An 18,125-nucleotide genomic window follows, 5' to 3' on the forward strand; every position below is an offset into this window, starting at 1 on the left:
TTTAGTGAGGGATAAAATTGGACCCCTCCAGCCTTCCTAAATCACTTTTTAATCTACGGTAATCTTCCTCACTGTCCACAACACCACCAATCTTTGTATCATCCGCAAACTTGCTTATCCAATTCTCCACCCCTACTTCCAGATCGTTAATATATATAACAAAAAATAGTGGACCCAGGACCGATCCCTGAGGAACTCCACTAGTCACTGGCTTCCAATTTGACAAAAAATTTTCTACCACTACTCTCTGACACCTCCCATTCAACCATTGCTGAATCCATTTCACTACCTCCTCATTTATACCTAATGCCTCCACCTTTTTTCCTAACCTCCTGTGGGGAACTTTGTCAAAAGCTTTACTAAAGTCCAAATAGACAACATCCACAGCTTTCCCTTCATCAACCTTTTTTGTAACCCCCTCGAAGAACTCAATCAGGTTTGTCAAGCATGATCTACCCCTGACAAAACCATGCTGATTACTCCCTATCAATCCCTGTACCTCCAAAAATTTGTAAATAGCATCCCTCAGAACACTTTCCATCAACTTGCCCACCACAGACGTCAGACTTACAGGCCTATAATTCCCAGGTTTGCATTTGGACCCTTTCTTAAACAGAGGAACCACATGCGCCACCCTCCAATCCTTTGGTACCACCCCCGTGGCCAGTGACATCCTAAATATCTCTGTTAATGGCCCCACTATCTGTCCACTAGCCTCCCTGAGTGTCCTAGGGAATATTTTGTCCGGTCCGGGAGATTTATCCACGTTTATCTTTTTTAACACAGCCATCACTACCTTCTTGGTTATCCTTATATGCTTCATGACCTCCCCACTATTTTTCTTTACTTCAACTGGTTCAACATTTTTTTCCCTAGTGAATACCGAGGCAAAGAAATCATTCAAAATTTCCCCCATTTCCTCAGACTTCTCACTCAGCCTACCCTCGCTATCTACAAGGGGTCCAATTTTATCCCTCACTAATCTTTTACTTTTAATGTACTTATAGAAACCCTTTGGATTTATTTTTACTCTGTCAGCCAAAGCCTCTTCATGCCTTTTTTTGGCCTTTCTAATTTCTTTCTTAAGATTCCTTCTACACTCCTTGTAGTCCTCCTTCAACTTCTCAGCTCCCTGCTCTTTATACCTCTTGTACACCTCCCTTTTTCTCCTAACCAAATTTCCAATATTCCTCGAAAACCAAGCCCTCCCTATGACTTCCAGCCTTTCCTTTGATCCAGACTGGGACATAACTACTCTGTACCCTCAAAATTTCTTTTTTGAATTGTTTTGACAGTCCAAAAAGAACCTAGAAATCTACAGCACATTACAGGCCCTTTGGCCCACAGACCAAATCCAAGAGGAGATCTCTGTTCATTGAACCAAGATGTTTAGGAGTTCTCCAGATTTAATACAACATAAATATGATCAATTTATTTGGTCTCTGAGGCACCACAGATTTTTAGAAATTTAGAAAATCTAACTCTGTTTCTTACCTGGATCTCAAATATTGGGGGGGGGGGGGGGGGGGGGGTGGGGGAAAGGATAGAAATTTCAAAAATAGAATAAATGCTTAAGTATTCAACCCTGTATTGTGAAAATGTGGATGCCATACCTTCAAAAACATAACCTTATAACTATTTACAGCACAGAAACATGCCAATTTGGCCATACTAGTCTGTGCCAAACATCTCCCACCTAGCCCCACTGACCCACATTCGGCCCATAACCCTCCACACCTCTCCTATCCATGTACCTATCCAACTTATCCTTGTTAGCATCGATCTCGCTTCTATCACCACTGCCAGAAGTTCATTCCATATCCCCACCTTCTGTGAAGAAATTCCCCTTGTATTTCCTTAAATATTTCTCCTTTTACTCTCAATCCTGCCCTCTTGTTTGAATCTCCCCCACTCTCAATGGTAAAGCCTGTCCACATTGACTATCTGTCCCCCTTATAATTTTGAATAGCTCTATCAAACCTTCAACTTTCTACGGTCCAGAGAATAAAGTCCCAGCCTGCTCAACCTTTCCCTGCAACATTCTTGTAAACCTCCTCTGCACACAATATTCCAAATTTGGCCTCACCAATGCCCTATGCAATTTCAACATAACATCCAACTCCTGTATTCTATACTCTGATTTATGAAAGCCAACATACAAAATGCCTTCTTCGCCATCCTATCCACATGTGATTCTACTTTCAGAGAATTATGTACCATGACTCCCAAATCCCTTTGCTCTATTGCACTCAATTGTCTACCATTTAACGTGTATATCCTATTTTGATTAGTCCTACCAAAATGTAGCACCTCACATTTATCAGTATTAAATTCCATCTACCATCTTTCAGCTCACTCTTCTAATTGTCCTAAATCACCCTGTAAGATTTGATAATCTTCCTCACTGTCCACAACACCCCCAACCTTTGTATCATCTGCAAATTTGCCACCCTATCATCTAGATCGTTAATATACATGATAAACAGCAGTGGACCCAGTATCGATACCTGAGGCACTACACTTGTCACCGGCCTCCAAATCGACAAGCAATTTTCCACCACTACTCTCTGGCATTATCCATCTAACCATTGTTGAATCCATTTCACTTCTTCAACATTAATACCTAATGCTTCCACCTTCCTTACTAACCTCTTATGGGGAACCTTATCAGAAGCTTTACTAAAGTCCAAATAGATAACATCCACCATCTTCCCCTCATCAACCTTTTTAGTAACCTCCTCGAAAAACTAAAAGATTTGTTAGATGTGATCTACCACGTACGAAACCATGTTGCCTACTCAGAATCAATCCCCGACTTTCCAAACAGTTGTATATACCATCACTAAGAACACTTTCCATTAATTTACCTACCGCTGACGTCAGACTTAGACCTATAATTACCAGGTTTATTTTTGGATCCTTTTTTGAACAGCGGAACAACATGAGCCACCCTCCAGTCCTCCTGCACTTTCCCCTGCGGCCAGTGACATTTTAAATATTTCAGCGCCCCCACGATTTGTTGACTAACCTCCCTTAGGGTCCTAGAGAGTATTTTGTCAGGACCTGGAAATTTATCCACCTTGATCTTTTCAATATAGCCAACACTGCCTCCTCATTAATTCTTATATCATCTATGAGCTCCCTACCATATTTCTTCACTTCCTCTGGCTCAATATTCTTTTCCTTAGTGAATACTGAAGAAAAAAAAATTGTTTAAATAATTTTACCCATCTCCTCTGGCTTCTTACAGAGCCTACCCCCTTGATCTTCAAGGGGCCCAATTTCATTCCTCACTATTCTTTTACTTTTAATGTAATGTTATCTATAGAAACCCTTTAGATTTATTTTAATTTTGCCTGCCAAAGCAGCTTCATATTTCCTTTTAGTCTTTCTAATTCTTGTTTTGTGGTTGTTGCTGTTTTGGTTTTTTTTATACACACACTCCTTATATTCAAGCAATTCATCCATTTCCTGCTGTTTATACCTGTTGCACACATCCATCTTCCTCCAAACCAAGTTCCCAATATCTTTTGAAAACCAAGGCTCCTTACAGTTTCTAACCTTTCCTTTTATCCTCATGGGGGCAGACCAACTCTGCACTCAGAACTTCTCCTTTGAATATTCTCCATTCATCTGCCACATTCTTCCCTGAAAATATTTCATCCCAATCCACACCCTCCAAATCTTTTCTCATTCCCTAGAAATTTGCATTCTTCCAATCAAGAATCTCAACCTTTGGCCCACCTCTATTTTCCAATACTAGCCTAAAACTAATAGTTATTGTGATCACTAGTCCCAAAATGTTCCCCAATACAAACCTGTCACCTGGCCCATCTCGTTGTTTAATAGCAGATCTGATACTTCCCCCTCTTGAGTCAGTTCTTCTGCATATTTTTTAAGTGAACACACTTAAAAAAACTCTACCCCATCCTGCCCTTTTACTGTATGGGTGTCCCAGTTAATGTTGAGAAATTTGAAATCTCCCACACTACCATATGTTTATTACCATATATGTTTATTGCACATATACGCAATCTCCTTACAAATTTGCTCCTCTAATTCCCTCAGCCCATTTGGTGGTCTATAATACACTCCCATTCATGTTTCCATGCTTCTGCCATTCCTCAATTTTACCCAAATAGCATCGCTGGATGATCCCACCAAACCATCCTGACACAGTGCTGCTGTAATGTTCTCTCTAATAAGCAATGCAACTCCTCCACCCCTTTATCCCAGTTTTATCATGCCTAAAACAACAGAATCCTGGAATATTTAACTACCCAACATGCCCTTCCTGCAACCAAGTTTCACTGATGGCCATAATATTATATTTCCATGTGGCCATCCATGCCTTAAGCTCGTCCTCCTTATTTACAATGCTCCTTGCGTTATAGTATATGCATGAGAGAATGTCCTCCACCTATACTCCTTTTGTTACCAATTACCTTTACCTTCTTCCCTCCATTTTTTACATTCTATTCCCTCCATTCTTTCCAATCTAGACGTTCTTCCTCCCTAATCTCCATACTCTCATTCTGATTCCCACCCCCTTCCAAACTAATTTAAACCCCCCCCCCAACAGCTCTAGCAAACCTGCCCACAAGGATATTGCTTCCCCCTCCAGTTCAAATACAGTCCGTCCCTTTTGTACAGGTCAGACTTTCCCCAGAAGAGATCCCAATGATCTAGAATTCTAAAACCCTGCCCCAGCTCCTGAACCACACATTCATCCTCCACAACTTCCTATTTCTACCTTCACTAGCGCATGGCACAGGCAGCAATCCCGAGATTGCCACCTTTAAGGTCCTTTAACATAACATAACAATTACAGCACGGAAACAGGCCATTAGGCCCTTCTAGTCTGCACCAAACCAAACACCCCTTTCTAGTGCCACCTCCCTGCATAATGCCCATAACCCTCCATCTTCTTCTCATCCATATACCTGTCCAACCTTTTCTTAAATAATACAATTGACTCTGCCGCCACTATTTCTCCGGAAGCTCATTCCACACGGCTACCACTCTCTGAGTAAAGAAGTTCCCCCTCATGTTACCTCTAAACATCTGCCCCTTAATTCTTAACTCATGTCCTCTTGTTTTAATCTTTCCTCCTCTTAACGGAAATAGTCTATCCACATCCACTCTGTCTATCCCTTTCATAATCTTAAATACTTCTATCAAATCCCCTCTCAACCTTCTACGCTCCAAAGAATAAAGACCTAATTTGTCCAATCTCTCCCTATACTCTAGATGCTTAAACCCAGGTAACATTCTGGTAAACCTTCTCTGCACTCTCTCCACTCTGTTTATATCCTTCCTATAATTAGGCGACCAGAACTGCACACAGAACTCCAAATTAGGCCACACCAACGTCTTATACAATCTCAACATCACCTCCCAACTCCTATATTCCATGCAATGATTGATAAAGGCCAGCATACTAAAAGCCTTCTTCACCACCCTATTCACGTGAGTTTCTACCTTCAGGGAACGATGTACCGTTACTCCTAAATCTTTCTGCTCTTCTGTATTCATCAATGCTCTCCCATTTACCACGTATGTCCTATTCTGATTCTTCTTACCAAAATGAAGCACCTCACACTTATCAGCATTAAATTCCATCTGCCATTTTTCAGCCCACTTTTCTAAGCAGCCCAAATCCCTCTGAAATCCTTGAAAACCTTCTTCATTATCCACTATTCCACCTATCTTAGTATCGTCTGCATACTTACTAATCCAATTCACCACCCCATCATCTAGATCATTAATGTATATAACGAACAACAATGGGCCCAATACAGATCCTTGAGGCACACCACTGGTCACCGGCCTCCAACCTGACAGACAATTATCCACTACCACTCTCTGGCCTCTCCCTTTCAGCCAATGTTCAATCCATTTGACTATCTCACCTTCCTAACTAACCTTCCATGTGGTACCTTATCGAAGGCCTTACTGAAGTCCATATAGACAACATCCACTGCGTTACCCTCATCCACATTCCTAGTCACCTCTTCAAGAAATTCAATCAGATTGGTCAAACATGACCTTCCTCCCACAAATCCATGTTGAGTGCTCCTGATCAGACCCTGTCTATCCAGATGTTTATAAGTACTATCTCTAAGAATTTTCTCCATTAATTTACCTACCACAGATGTCAAACTTACAGGCCGATAGTTGCCAGGCTTCCTCCTTGAACCCTTTTTAAATAACGGAACCACATGCACAATGCGCCAATCCTCCGGCACTATCCCCATATCTAATGACATTTGGAAAATTACCGCCAGAGCCTCTGCTATTTCCTCCTTCTCTTCTCTCAATGTCCTGGGGAAGATCCCGTCTGGTCCCGGAGACTTATCCACCTTTATATTCTTCAAAAGCCTTAAAACTACACCTTTTGTAATCTCTATATTCCCCATATTTACCCAATTTGCTTTTTTTTATCTCACATCTCCCAATATCCTTCTCCTTAGTGAATACCGAAGAAAAGAAACTGTTCAATATCTCCCCCATTTCTCTAGGCTCCACACACAGTTTTCCGCTCTGATTTTCTAAGGGACCAATTTTGTCTCTAGCTTTCCTCTTACCATTAACATATTTGTAGAACTCTTTTGGATTAGTTTTCACCCTGCTTGCCATAGTTTCCTCGTACCTTCTTTTAGCTTTCCTAATTCCTCTCTTAAGATTCCTCTTACATTCAATGTATCTTTTCAATTTCTTCTCTAACTCTATGTGATCCCTTTTCAGGACCTCATCCCCATTTCTAACTATGTCATTGGTCCCCTAACCAGTAAGTCCCCAATTACAAGAGCCCTACTCTTTTCCCCTCTTCCCTTCTGAACCAAGGATCCAGCCCCTGTACCAAAGACCCAACCTCCATGGCTTGTCTCCTGTAGATCATCCCCACCCCAATCTTCCCCCCCCCCCCCCCACAACAGTATCCAAATCAGCATAATTGTTGTTGAGGTGAACAGCCACAGGGATACTCTGCACTGCCTGTCTGCGCCTTTTCCCTTTCCTCACAGTCACCCATTTCCCTGTCTGTTGGGAGTGACTGCCTCCCCATAACTCCTATCTATCATTACCTCTGTCTCCCTTATGATCTGCAGTTCATTCACCTGGAACTCCAGTTCCATAACCTGGTCTTCCATGAGTTGCAACTGGATGCACCTTTTGCAGATGTAGTCATCAGGAACATCTGTGCTGTCCCTGACCTCCCACATCCTGCAATTGGAGCACTAAACTGCCCTAACTGCCTCCATCACCCGCTCCAATTTAGAGTAATTAAGATTAATAAAAAGACTTACCAAACCTTACCTCACTGGGAGCTCTTACTCAGCCTCTTGAGCCAAAGCCTTGAAGTCCCATTCCTTCCCTAGGCCACTCACTCACTGGGCTGCTCCTTTAGCGAGCCCTCCTTTTTATTGATTCCTGCTCATTTTCTTAATTACCCAATTAATCCCTCCCACAATAATCAATTACCACCAGTCACTTCTAGCTTAAATTAAAAATAATTTTCTCCAGGGCAACATAACTATGCATTTCATCAGACTATGTTCAGAAGGGAATCAGACTTCCAAGTAACTGCAATACATTTCCTGGCCATTGCCAATGCAATTTTAAGAAATTCTAATTGGTACTTAGATAGCTTCTTTTTAGGTCTTATGTCCACAATATTTCCTAGGAGAAACAATCCTGGACTTTGTGGCAATTGCTTCCTAATAATCCGATTTAATAAAATTCTTAATTTTTCCCAGAAGGGTTTCACTTTAGAGCATGACCAGGTAGAATGTAAGAGGCTACCTGTTTCTGCTCTGCATCTAAAACATATATCAGATATATTAGAATTTAATTTATGCAACTTCTGCAGGGTAAGATATAACTGTGGCAAGTTATAGACACCAGCCTACATCTTACATTAATAGTATTAGACCAGTTCTTACCATCAATACTAATATTCAAATCTGATTCCCATCTTTGTGTTGATTTATATAACTCCTATTTAGGAGTGCCCATTTGCAGTAGAAAGTACATTACTGATATAAATTTCTTTGAGATCCCCTTTCCAATTAGAATCTCCATTTCACTGCACTCTGGTAGAATCATGGTTGGTCCTAATTCGTCTCTGAATAAAGCTCTTAATTGAAAGTTGCAGAAGATTGTATTATTATTTATATTGTATTTATTTTTAAATGTTCAAATAACATTAATTACCCTTGCACATAACAATCTTCCACATAATCTGATCCCTTTACGGGACCAGGCATGTAGAATTGAATTATTCATTGTTAAAGGAATTAATCCAGTTTAAATCAAACATGTTTTTATTTTCTTGATCCAATTAAATGGTTCAATTTGTGCCAAATATTCAAAATATGCTTTATTAATGGTGCCTCCTTACCAGCAGAAATAAATTTAGTATTGTAGAGCTCGTCGAAAGAATCAAAGACTTGTTGATCCAAACAAAAGCTTTTATTAGCAAAAGACAGGAGCTCTTCACAGGTGGCCGATCAGTCCAGAATGATCCGACCTGGCTAGGGACACAACTCTTTAAGGCCCAGACAGTAGGCGTGGCTTAGCTCTCAGCCAATTGCTGTAAGCACAGTCTAGATACTGTAACTATATACACTATGTACATTGGTGATAGATCTGTACTATCACAAGTATCCCATTTGTTTATAAAATCTTTTGTTACTCTGACTTTGTGCAGTTCAATTTCCACCCATGAAGGCTTGTCTTTTCCATCAAACGAAATAACAAATTTCATCTGGGCCGCCCAGTAATAATATTTGAAATTTGGGACTTGTAAACCTCCCATATGATATTTCCAAGTTAGTTTTTCCATGAAGATCTGGCTGGCTTTTTGAAATAATTTCTGCAGTAATGGTATTGGAAGAGTCTGGAAAGGTATGGTAAACATGGAAATACATTTATTTTTATATAGTTCACACTTCTGATCAATGTTATTGGAAGAGTTAACCATTTATTTAAATCTTCTTCAACTTTCTTAAGAACTTTCTTAAGTTCAATTTGTACAAGTTTAATTCCTCTTATTGGCCATCTAAATTATATTTCTGTTACAATTCATATGGTCTCTGTCCATTAAAGATATAATCTCAATTTTATTCCAATTTATTTTGTCCCCAGGGACCATCTAATGCAAGTGCAGTCTTTATAGAGAAGTTACAGACTCTGTCAGATATATTAATACATCATCTTCTCTGAACTCCTTAAAGTTTGTATCACGTTGAATAGTTTTCGCCGGAGGTTACTTACATTCTTAAGTAGGTAGTGAACAAGTTCAAGGTATAAAGTATTACACTCAGTCAAAAAGTGCAGGGTATAGAAATAAATAAAGTTGAATCCAGAGGCCTAATCTTTTACCAATGAGCAGTCCATTCAAGCCTGATAATAGCATGGAAAAAACTATCGTCGAGTGTGGAAGTTTGTTTTCAAGCTCATGTATCTTCTGCCCGACCCAGAGTCTTATTCCCCTAATTCCCAGGTTTATTCCCCTTATATTTTCTACAAATCCACCAACTCTCCCAGGTACCTCGACTACACCTCTTCACACCCTGTCCTGTCAGAATTCTATTCCTTTCTCTCAATTCCTCTGTCTCTGTCGCACCTGTTCCCAAGATGAGGTCATTCAACCAGATTATCTGCGATGTTCTCCTTCAAAAAAAAGAAAAACTTCCCCTCTACCACCTCCAACTCAGCCTTTGCACTCATCTCCTCCATTTTCCGTACATCTGCACTGGCCCCTTCTGCTCCGACAATGGTAAGTACGTGCAATAAACTGCCAAAGAGAATGGTGGCAGCAAAGGTATTGACAGATGAGCACTTGAATTACTTAGGCATAGGAGTCTGCAGACCAAGTGCTGGAAGATGAGATTAATATGGATGGCTGGTAGGGATGATGGGCTGAATAGCCTCTTTCCATGCTGTATTTTCTTTTCAACTGAGTGGCTGTGGAGCAGAGTGCAGATATGCAAGTTATTTTTGCCCACAGTAAGAGTCGCATCAGAATAAGAGATACGACATGGGGAAGGCCAAAATTGGTGCTACATTTTGGAAAGGCAAATTTAAATAGGTCATATACATTGAATGGTAGACAATTGAGGAGTGCAGAGCAACAAAGTGATTTAGGAGTTATGGTAAATAGTACCCTCAAGGCTGATACTCAGGTAGATGGTGTGGTGAAGAAGGCATTTGGAATGTTGGCCTTCATAAATCGGAGTATTGAATTCAAGAGTAGGGAGGTTATGATGAAATTGTACAAGGCATTGGTGAGGCCAAATTTGGAGTACTGTGTACAGTTTTGGTCACCAAATTATAGGAAAGATATAAACAAAATAGAGAGAGTGCAGAGAAGGTTCATGAGAATGTTGACAGGATTTCAGGGTCTAAGTTACAGGGAAAGGTTGTGCAGACTGGGGCTTTTTTCTCTGGAGCGTAGAAGATTGAGAGGGGACTTGATAGAGGTGTTTAAGATTTTAAAAGGGACAGACAGAGTAAATGTGGATAGGCTTTTTCAATTAAGAAAGGGGGAGATTCAAACTAGAGGACATGGTTTAAGATTGAAGGGGGAAAATTATAAGGGGAACATGAGGGGAAATTTCTTTACGCAGAGGGTGGTGGGGATGTGGAATGAGCTTCCGGCAGACGTGGTCGAGGCGGTTACATTTAAGGAAAGACTGGATCGTTACATGGATAGGAGGGGACTAGAGGGTTATGGACCGGGTGCTGGTCAGTGGGACTAGGAGGGTGAGGATTTGCTACGGCATGGACTAGTAGGGCCGAACTGGCCTGTTCTGTGCTGTAAGTGGTTATATGGTTATATGGTAAGCTGATAACTTGTGTTCCTGTTCATTTAAACTACTCTTTTATGTTGGACAGAAATGTGCAGAAGGAAGATCGAGCACCCATGGCAGAGGAATACGGAGAATACAAGCATGTCAAGGCCAAACTAAAGCTATTGGAAGTGCTCATAAGCAAGCAAGATTCGTCAAAGGTCATATGACACCATGGTATCTATTCATTGCCTCTATTACTTCAAGGGAAGTCCTGCTGAAATCAAGATTGGATGCTCTGGCCTATCCCCAGGTTTCACAGTAAAAGATGTTCAGAGGCACTGATACAGTAACCAAGAGAAGACTGCCACCAAACACCACTTGTGCTTTTAGAAAAGGGTTAATCTGAGGGGATCCACCTCAACCTCATGCTTCCTGGACAGTGGAAAAAAACCCTCCCAACCATTGATTGCCCTCTGCAAGGCAAATCTCTGATCCCAGAAAGAATCCTGAACTGAATGCTGATTGAACTTATCTGTGCCTATGCTTTGGGGCAACAAAGCCATATGTACAACTACTCAGATTGGGTGTGATCTGGATAAAGAATGGTGCAAGATCCCAGGGCAAATTCCCAACATTTTTTAAAAGCGTGAAAAAATTACATTTGACTGCTGGAACCAACCTACTCTCAAGAGATTTTAACTGGATTTAAAGGCAGCATTTATCACATTTCCTTCAAGGGGGGAGGGGGGGGTTCTTTCATTCTGTGGAATGTTTTAATGACACTTACCAAAATGACAATCAATTGAATGAAAAGTGGATTGAGTCCTAATTTGTGTGTGAGGTATTTTTCTTAGGAGAATATGACACCTGCATTCTATGCTGTTTGGATACCAACTGATCTAGTACATTTGTAGAAATCAGAATATGCTAGGGTTGGAATGGAGTTTGCACATCTGGAGAATTTCAGCATTTGATAATAATTGAAGATAGAGAGCTTTAAGTTAACAACTGCACCATTTAGCTGCAGTGTACAGACGAAGCAGGTGTAATTGTAGACATGCAGTTACTTTAAAACCTGCAGTGATTTTTAAGAGTGGAAAATTCAAGCATCAAATACTGCTCATTCCTTTGAATATGTAAAATTGCCCCAGCGTTATTACACTTTTTTGCCTTTGCTTAGAGGCAAAAATACTTTTTTGAGACAGTAACTATATTGCACTAATGGTATTTTACACATACACTATTGCACCAATTCTTTCAAAAATGTTGTAAATCTAATAGACACCAAAAAGGGCCTTGCTTTCCTTATGTAACCACCCATATCCACTTTTGTAAGTCTATCAATAACATAAAGCTTTGCTAATGGGGCTACAAACATTATATTTAATAGAAGTCAGTTAATTGCTTTATTTGGGATCAAGAGTGAAGAAGGACATGGGGACACAGGAGACTGAAGATGCTGGAATCTGAAGCTAAACAAACTCTGCTAGAGGAACTCAGCAGGTCAAGCGTAATCAATTAGGGGGGGGAAAATGGTCGACATTTTGGGAGCTTTAGAACGAAACCTCAACCAGTCTTCTCAACCTCCCGAGTTCCTCCAGCAGATTGTGGTTGGTGAGTGAACAAGAATGTTACCTGGCAAACGGCATTGAAGTACCTGTATCTTATGTCTCCGGTTAATCTTTTTTCATAATGGAAAGAAGAGCTTTACACTCAAAAGGTAGAGATTTGCTACTGATCCCTCATGTTCGTGGCACTCCACTCAAGTCAATGGAGTTTAATTTCAGAAGCAGAGTGGCAAACTCAATTTCATTTGCTGAAGATATGAACTTCCATCCCAGGGCACTATCTGTGGACATCGTAAGCTAGTCACCAGCTTTGGTGATGGAGAGCTGGAAGAGAATGTCAGCGAACCCCTGTCTGAGAATGCGTGGACAGTGTAGGACAGTGAATGAAGCTAAATACTGCTCTGCAGATACATGGAATTTGCATTCTGTTCACAAGAATTTGAAAAAGGATCAGACAGCCCTACTCAGTTTTTCCCTGTTTTATCTCCAGCCAAGATCCAGTCCCGATGCCAGTTCTACATCCTGTGACCTTCCCACTCAATTTACAACTCAAGTAAAAGCCACGTACTAAAACACTCAGATAATAAAAGCAAATAATTCAGCATATTTTCAGATATTAGTTGCGCCTTGCAACTGAAAATTGTTTTTACACGTGCAATCAGCAACATAAATTCATCAAAATTTCATTGCAGTTCTTCAGATGTGTTTTTATTTGCTATCAGGAACATTCAACTTAGAACCATAGAACATTACTGCATTTTTTTTTTAAAGCCCTATTCAGTCCTTCTAGTTTGTGGCCAACGATTTTTTTTTGTCTAGTCCCACTGACCTACACCCTGTCCATAGTCCTCCATTACCTCTGCCATCCATGTACCTGTCCAAATTCACCACTTCAGCTAGAAGCTCGTTCCACACCCCCACCACTCTCTGAAGAAGTTCCCCCTCATGTTTCCCCTAAATTTTTCCCCTTTCACTCTTAACCCATGTTCTCTGGTTTGTATCACACCTACCCTCAATGGAAAAATGCTTATCTACATTTACTCTGTCTGTCCCCCTCATAATTTTGAATACTTCTATCAAATGTACCCTCATTCTACACTCCAGGGAATAAAGTCCTAGCCTGTTTAACCTTTCCCTATAACTCAGTTCCTGAAGTCAGGGCAACATCCTGGTAAATCTTCTCTGCACTCTTTCTGTCTTATTGATATCTTTCCTGTAGTTAGGTGACCAAAATTGCACATACTCCAAATTTGGCCTCACCAATGTCTTATACAACTTTAACATAACATCCCAACTCCTATACTCAATACTTTGATTTATGATGGCCAATATGCCAAAAAGCTTTCTTTACAACCCTGTGACCACTTTCAGGGAATTATCAGAGATCCCTCTGTTCTACTGCACTCCTCAGTGCCCTACCATTTACCATCTATGTCCTTTCTTGATTTGCCCTTCCAAAATGCAACACCTCACACTTGTCTGCATTAAATTTTATCTGTAATTTTTCTAGCTGATTCAGATCCCTCTGCAAGCTTTGAAAACCTTCTTTGCTGTCCGTAACACCTTCATTCTTTGTGTCATCTGCAAACTTGCTGATCCAATTTACCACATTATCATCCACATCATTAATACAAATGATAAACAACAATGGTCCCAGCACTGATCTATGAGGCACACCACTAGTCACAGGCCTCGAGTCTGAGAAACAATCATCCTCCACTACTGACTTCTCCTGTCCAGCCATTGTCGAATCCAGTTCACTACTTCACCATGAATACCAAGTGCCTGAACCTCCCTGACTAACCTCCCGTGCAGGACCTTGCCAAAGGGCTTACTGAAGTCCATGTAGACGACATCCACAGCCTTTCCTTGAACTTTCCTGGTAACTTCAAAAAAACTTTATAAGACTGGTTAAACATGACCTACCGCGCACAAAATAAGTCCACGGCTATCAAAATAATTGTATATCTTGTGGCGAGTGTTTCAATGATCCCCCACCCTCTGAGTCCATTTTGCTTTGATGTTCTCAAATTCCTCATTAGAAACCCAGTTACATCAGAAATTCCCTGATCTAGTGATTTTAATTCATAAGGTTCAGACAATATAGGCAAAGCTGAGTTCAGTGGAACAAGCATTTACTGGTATTGGAGCAGTAAGGAAAGGACAGTCGAGGGGCTGGCTTTAACATCAGGGGATCTTCTATTTCCATACAAACAGTATCTCGGAAATCTTTAAAAGTAGTATATATACGAACCCTTTAGCATATCTGGATGAAATTCCTCTTTCTGGCTATTGGTGTACCTGTGGAAAAATATACCGATATCTTCATCGAAACGGCAGTATGTGGCATTTCACGCGCTTCTCAGTGTAAGCCGGATTGAGTTTTTACTGATGCAACAAAGATTGATGATCTGATAGAATGCAAAACCTCTGTATTTGCTCTATGCTCAAACACTGTTCAGAAATGCTTTCCAGGCAAATCCATTGATAGCAATTCTTACCACCTGTATTTCCAGTTGAAAAAAGCAAACAGGAACTAAAAAAAAAATCCACTCTTTGAATGCTACATGAGTGGTTGGAAGAACTCAGCAGGTCCGGTAGCATCCATTGGAAAGATTCCAGCCTGAAATGTCCACTATTTATTGCCTTCCATGGATACTGTTGGACCCACTGAGTTCCTCCAGCACTTCGTGTGTTGTTCCAGCATCTGCAGATTTTTTGCTTACGTTCATTGTTAAGTGCTGTGCAAATTTTGGCCAGTTCGATGGATATTTGGGGCCGGCTCACAATTGATCAACTGATTGACAAAGGGCACAGACATCCAAGGAGTTGAAGGGTGGGGAAAACACCCAGATGCAATTCACAATGGATGCGATTTCATTTGTAAGGTGTGGCACCTTCATACTTCATCCTCTCTGTGGCTTAAATAGAAAGGGAACAATCTCATTCACTTCTGGAGGTTAGTTTACAAACCATTCTGAGTAAAGCCTTTCATGGTTTACCTCTGGACTAAAGCCATACAAACCCAGGGGGACCCTGCTGAGACTGGCCATTCAGGGGCAGACCAGCTCTCCCGTTTGTAAGCTCGAGGTGGCAAATTTGATTAAGACAATGGAAGAGTCTCAGTGTATCATCCTATCCTACATCCACACACAGTGGGCACACTTGCATATTTATTCTTAACTGAAAGGCATTGGTATGATGGTTTCCACCTGAGAGAGGTGGACAATGTCAGGTATCTATAAGGGTCCTTGACTGAGGGAACTTAGTGTCCAGTACCTTTCTGTTTAACTGACGATCATTAACACTGTGAGAAATCAACTACCATTCCCTGGCAATAGGGTCATGGTTAATGGGCAATTGGTTGAACTAACACTGCTTCCTTATGTAAAGCTTTAAGCGTGTCTCAGGAGAAAGTTTCCAGACTCCTCACTTGATGACCATATTCTGTCCTCCATCCTATCTTTTTACTGTTTAAAGGAGCAATTGGAAACATTTTTTTTAAACACGTATGGAACCCTTTGAAATTACTGAAACATGCCACGCTTAGTGAAATATGTAACTCTTTATATTTAAATGTAGACACGTTAACCATCCATTTCGGCCCACAAGTTTGCGCTGCCCAATTGGCCTACACCCCTGGTGCGTTTCAAACAGTGGGAGGAAACCGGAGCCTCCAGAGAAAACCCATGCAGACATAGGAAGAAGGTACAAATTTCTTAGAGTGTGCAGGATTTGAACCCCTGTCTCAATTGCTGGCGCTGTAAAAACGTTGCTTACCGCTACACCAACTATGCCACCCTAAATTCCACCTTCCACTAATTTCAGGGACCCTGAGCTTCGGTGAGCAACTGAAAATTTACATATATAACCATATAATTACAGCATAGAAACAGGCCAACTTGGCTCTTCTAGTCCATGCCAAACACTTTCTCTCACCTAACCCCACTGACCTACACTCATCCCATAACCCTCCATTCCTTACCCATCCACATACATATCCAATTTCTCCTTAAAAGCTAGTATCGAACCTACCTCTGCCACTTCATCTGGAAGCTTGTTCCACACACCCATCACTCTGAGTAAATAAGTCCCCCACTCGTGCTTCCTCTAAACTTTTGCCCCCTAACTCTCAACTCGTCCTCTTGTTTGTATCTCCCCCTTCAAGGAAAAAGCCTCTCCATGTCAACATTGACATATACCCAAAAGGCAAATTTTTCAAAAGGGAAAATGACCAAGATGGAGAACAGACATGAGGACGGAGAATTAGAATTGGTTAAGCTGTGATCTAAGAAAGGCGAAATAAAGCAGCCAAATAGAGATACATAAACTGCAGATGCATCTTGTGATGATCTGGTAGAGGAACTCAGGGACTGTCCATGGGTGGAAATGGTCAGGTCAACATTGCAGGTCAGGAAACTGACTCGTCAAAGTGTCTTGATCAAAGGACTCAACCCAAAGCCTTGACCACTTCCACCCATGGTTGCTGCCTGACCCTGTGTGCCTCCAGCAGTTCTTTATTTGAGGAGCTGTATCTTCTCAGATTTCTGCACAAACTCTGTGGAAGGCACTAAAAGCTGTCGCTCCCCATATTAAAACACCCTTTACCGTCCATACACTTACTTTCATCCTCTTCTCCCTTATAAATTATCATGTCCATTTACACTGAGAATGTCAGGTGATAATGTGGTATTTCTGTGCAATGGTCAGAGGTTTCAGTTTCAGGGAGTGCTGTTTTGCAAATGGAAGTTTGACTAAGTGCTCGGAGCAATCACAATTTTCATGGAAATATATAAAATTTGGGGCCTAATGCATAGCTTTAATTAGGGGACAGGGTTACATTCACGACTGTCCAGTTATCCACCCTCATCCCCAAAAATCACAACCTTAAAATGGTCCGTGGGACATCTCTGTCTCATGAGAGGTGCACAAATCCGCATCCCACTGTAGGGTGCCACAGGAAATCCTGCAGGAACCTCCTCAGAAAGGTCATCTTGTCGCCAAGACTAAAACCTTCTTGGGATGTAACCGTTGACTTCAAGCTTCTACGGAACAGTTTTCAATAAACCTCTTTGCTCGCCCGAGCTGCAGTGTGTTTGTGATTCCAGGAAGCGCTGAGCCAATTTGCAAGTTGCCCTAGAATATACTGCATCAATATTTCTGGGAGTTGGGTTAATAAAATTTACTTTGCCAGTAGTAATGTTGATCTTTGAATGTAGACGCTGAGGGTGAAAAATTTTGGAGATGTACATTTTTGTACATGTAAGTGATTATATTTTATATAACAGAAAATATAATATTTTTGCTCCAAGTATTCACATCATTTTATTTATCTGATTTAGGAAACTGAATATCAAGTAATGATTTATACCTGTTCAGCTTATAGAGTATTCAGAAATTTTGTTTTATGTTCTAGCCCTTCAGATGTAAGAGAGACAAAGCTGAGAAGGAACTACTTCTCCCAGAGAGTAATGAATCTGTGGAATTCTCTGCCCCAATGAAACAGCAGAGGTAACCTTTTTGAATATATTTAATATAGATTTTGAATAGTAGAGGAATTCAGGGTTGTGGAGAACAGGCGGATAAGTGAAGCAGAGTCCACATAGCCAGATAGGCCCTGATCTTATTGAATGGGAGAGCAGGCTTGACGGGCCTGATGGCCAACTCCTGCTCCTATTTCTTGTGATTTTTTTGATTTCCAGTTCAACAGAAACTCCTATGTTTTAATTAGAGTCACAGAGTTGTGTGCAACACAGGAATA

At 40.9% G+C, this 18,125-nt stretch overlaps 1 protein-coding gene across 4 annotated transcripts in view; it reads left to right on the plus strand.

The window, feature by feature from the left end:
* Window positions 1–11,625, plus strand: part of fam13a (family with sequence similarity 13 member A) — a 249,002-nt gene extending 237,377 nt beyond the window's left edge. For all 4 annotated transcript variants that reach the window (XM_069925722.1, XM_069925724.1, XM_069925723.1 and 1 more), the window contains one exon: window positions 10,900–11,625. In XM_069925722.1, the coding sequence (XP_069781823.1) occupies window positions 10,900–11,023 (124 nt within the window). In that variant the 3' untranslated portion in view covers window positions 11,024–11,625. The remainder of the gene's footprint in view (window positions 1–10,899) is intronic.
* Window positions 11,626–18,125: the final 6,500 nt, after the last annotated feature.

Source organism: Narcine bancroftii, chromosome 3, assembly GCF_036971445.1.
Source record: "Narcine bancroftii isolate sNarBan1 chromosome 3, sNarBan1.hap1, whole genome shotgun sequence".
In the NCBI taxonomy this organism is placed as follows: domain Eukaryota; kingdom Metazoa; phylum Chordata; class Chondrichthyes; order Torpediniformes; family Narcinidae; genus Narcine; species Narcine bancroftii.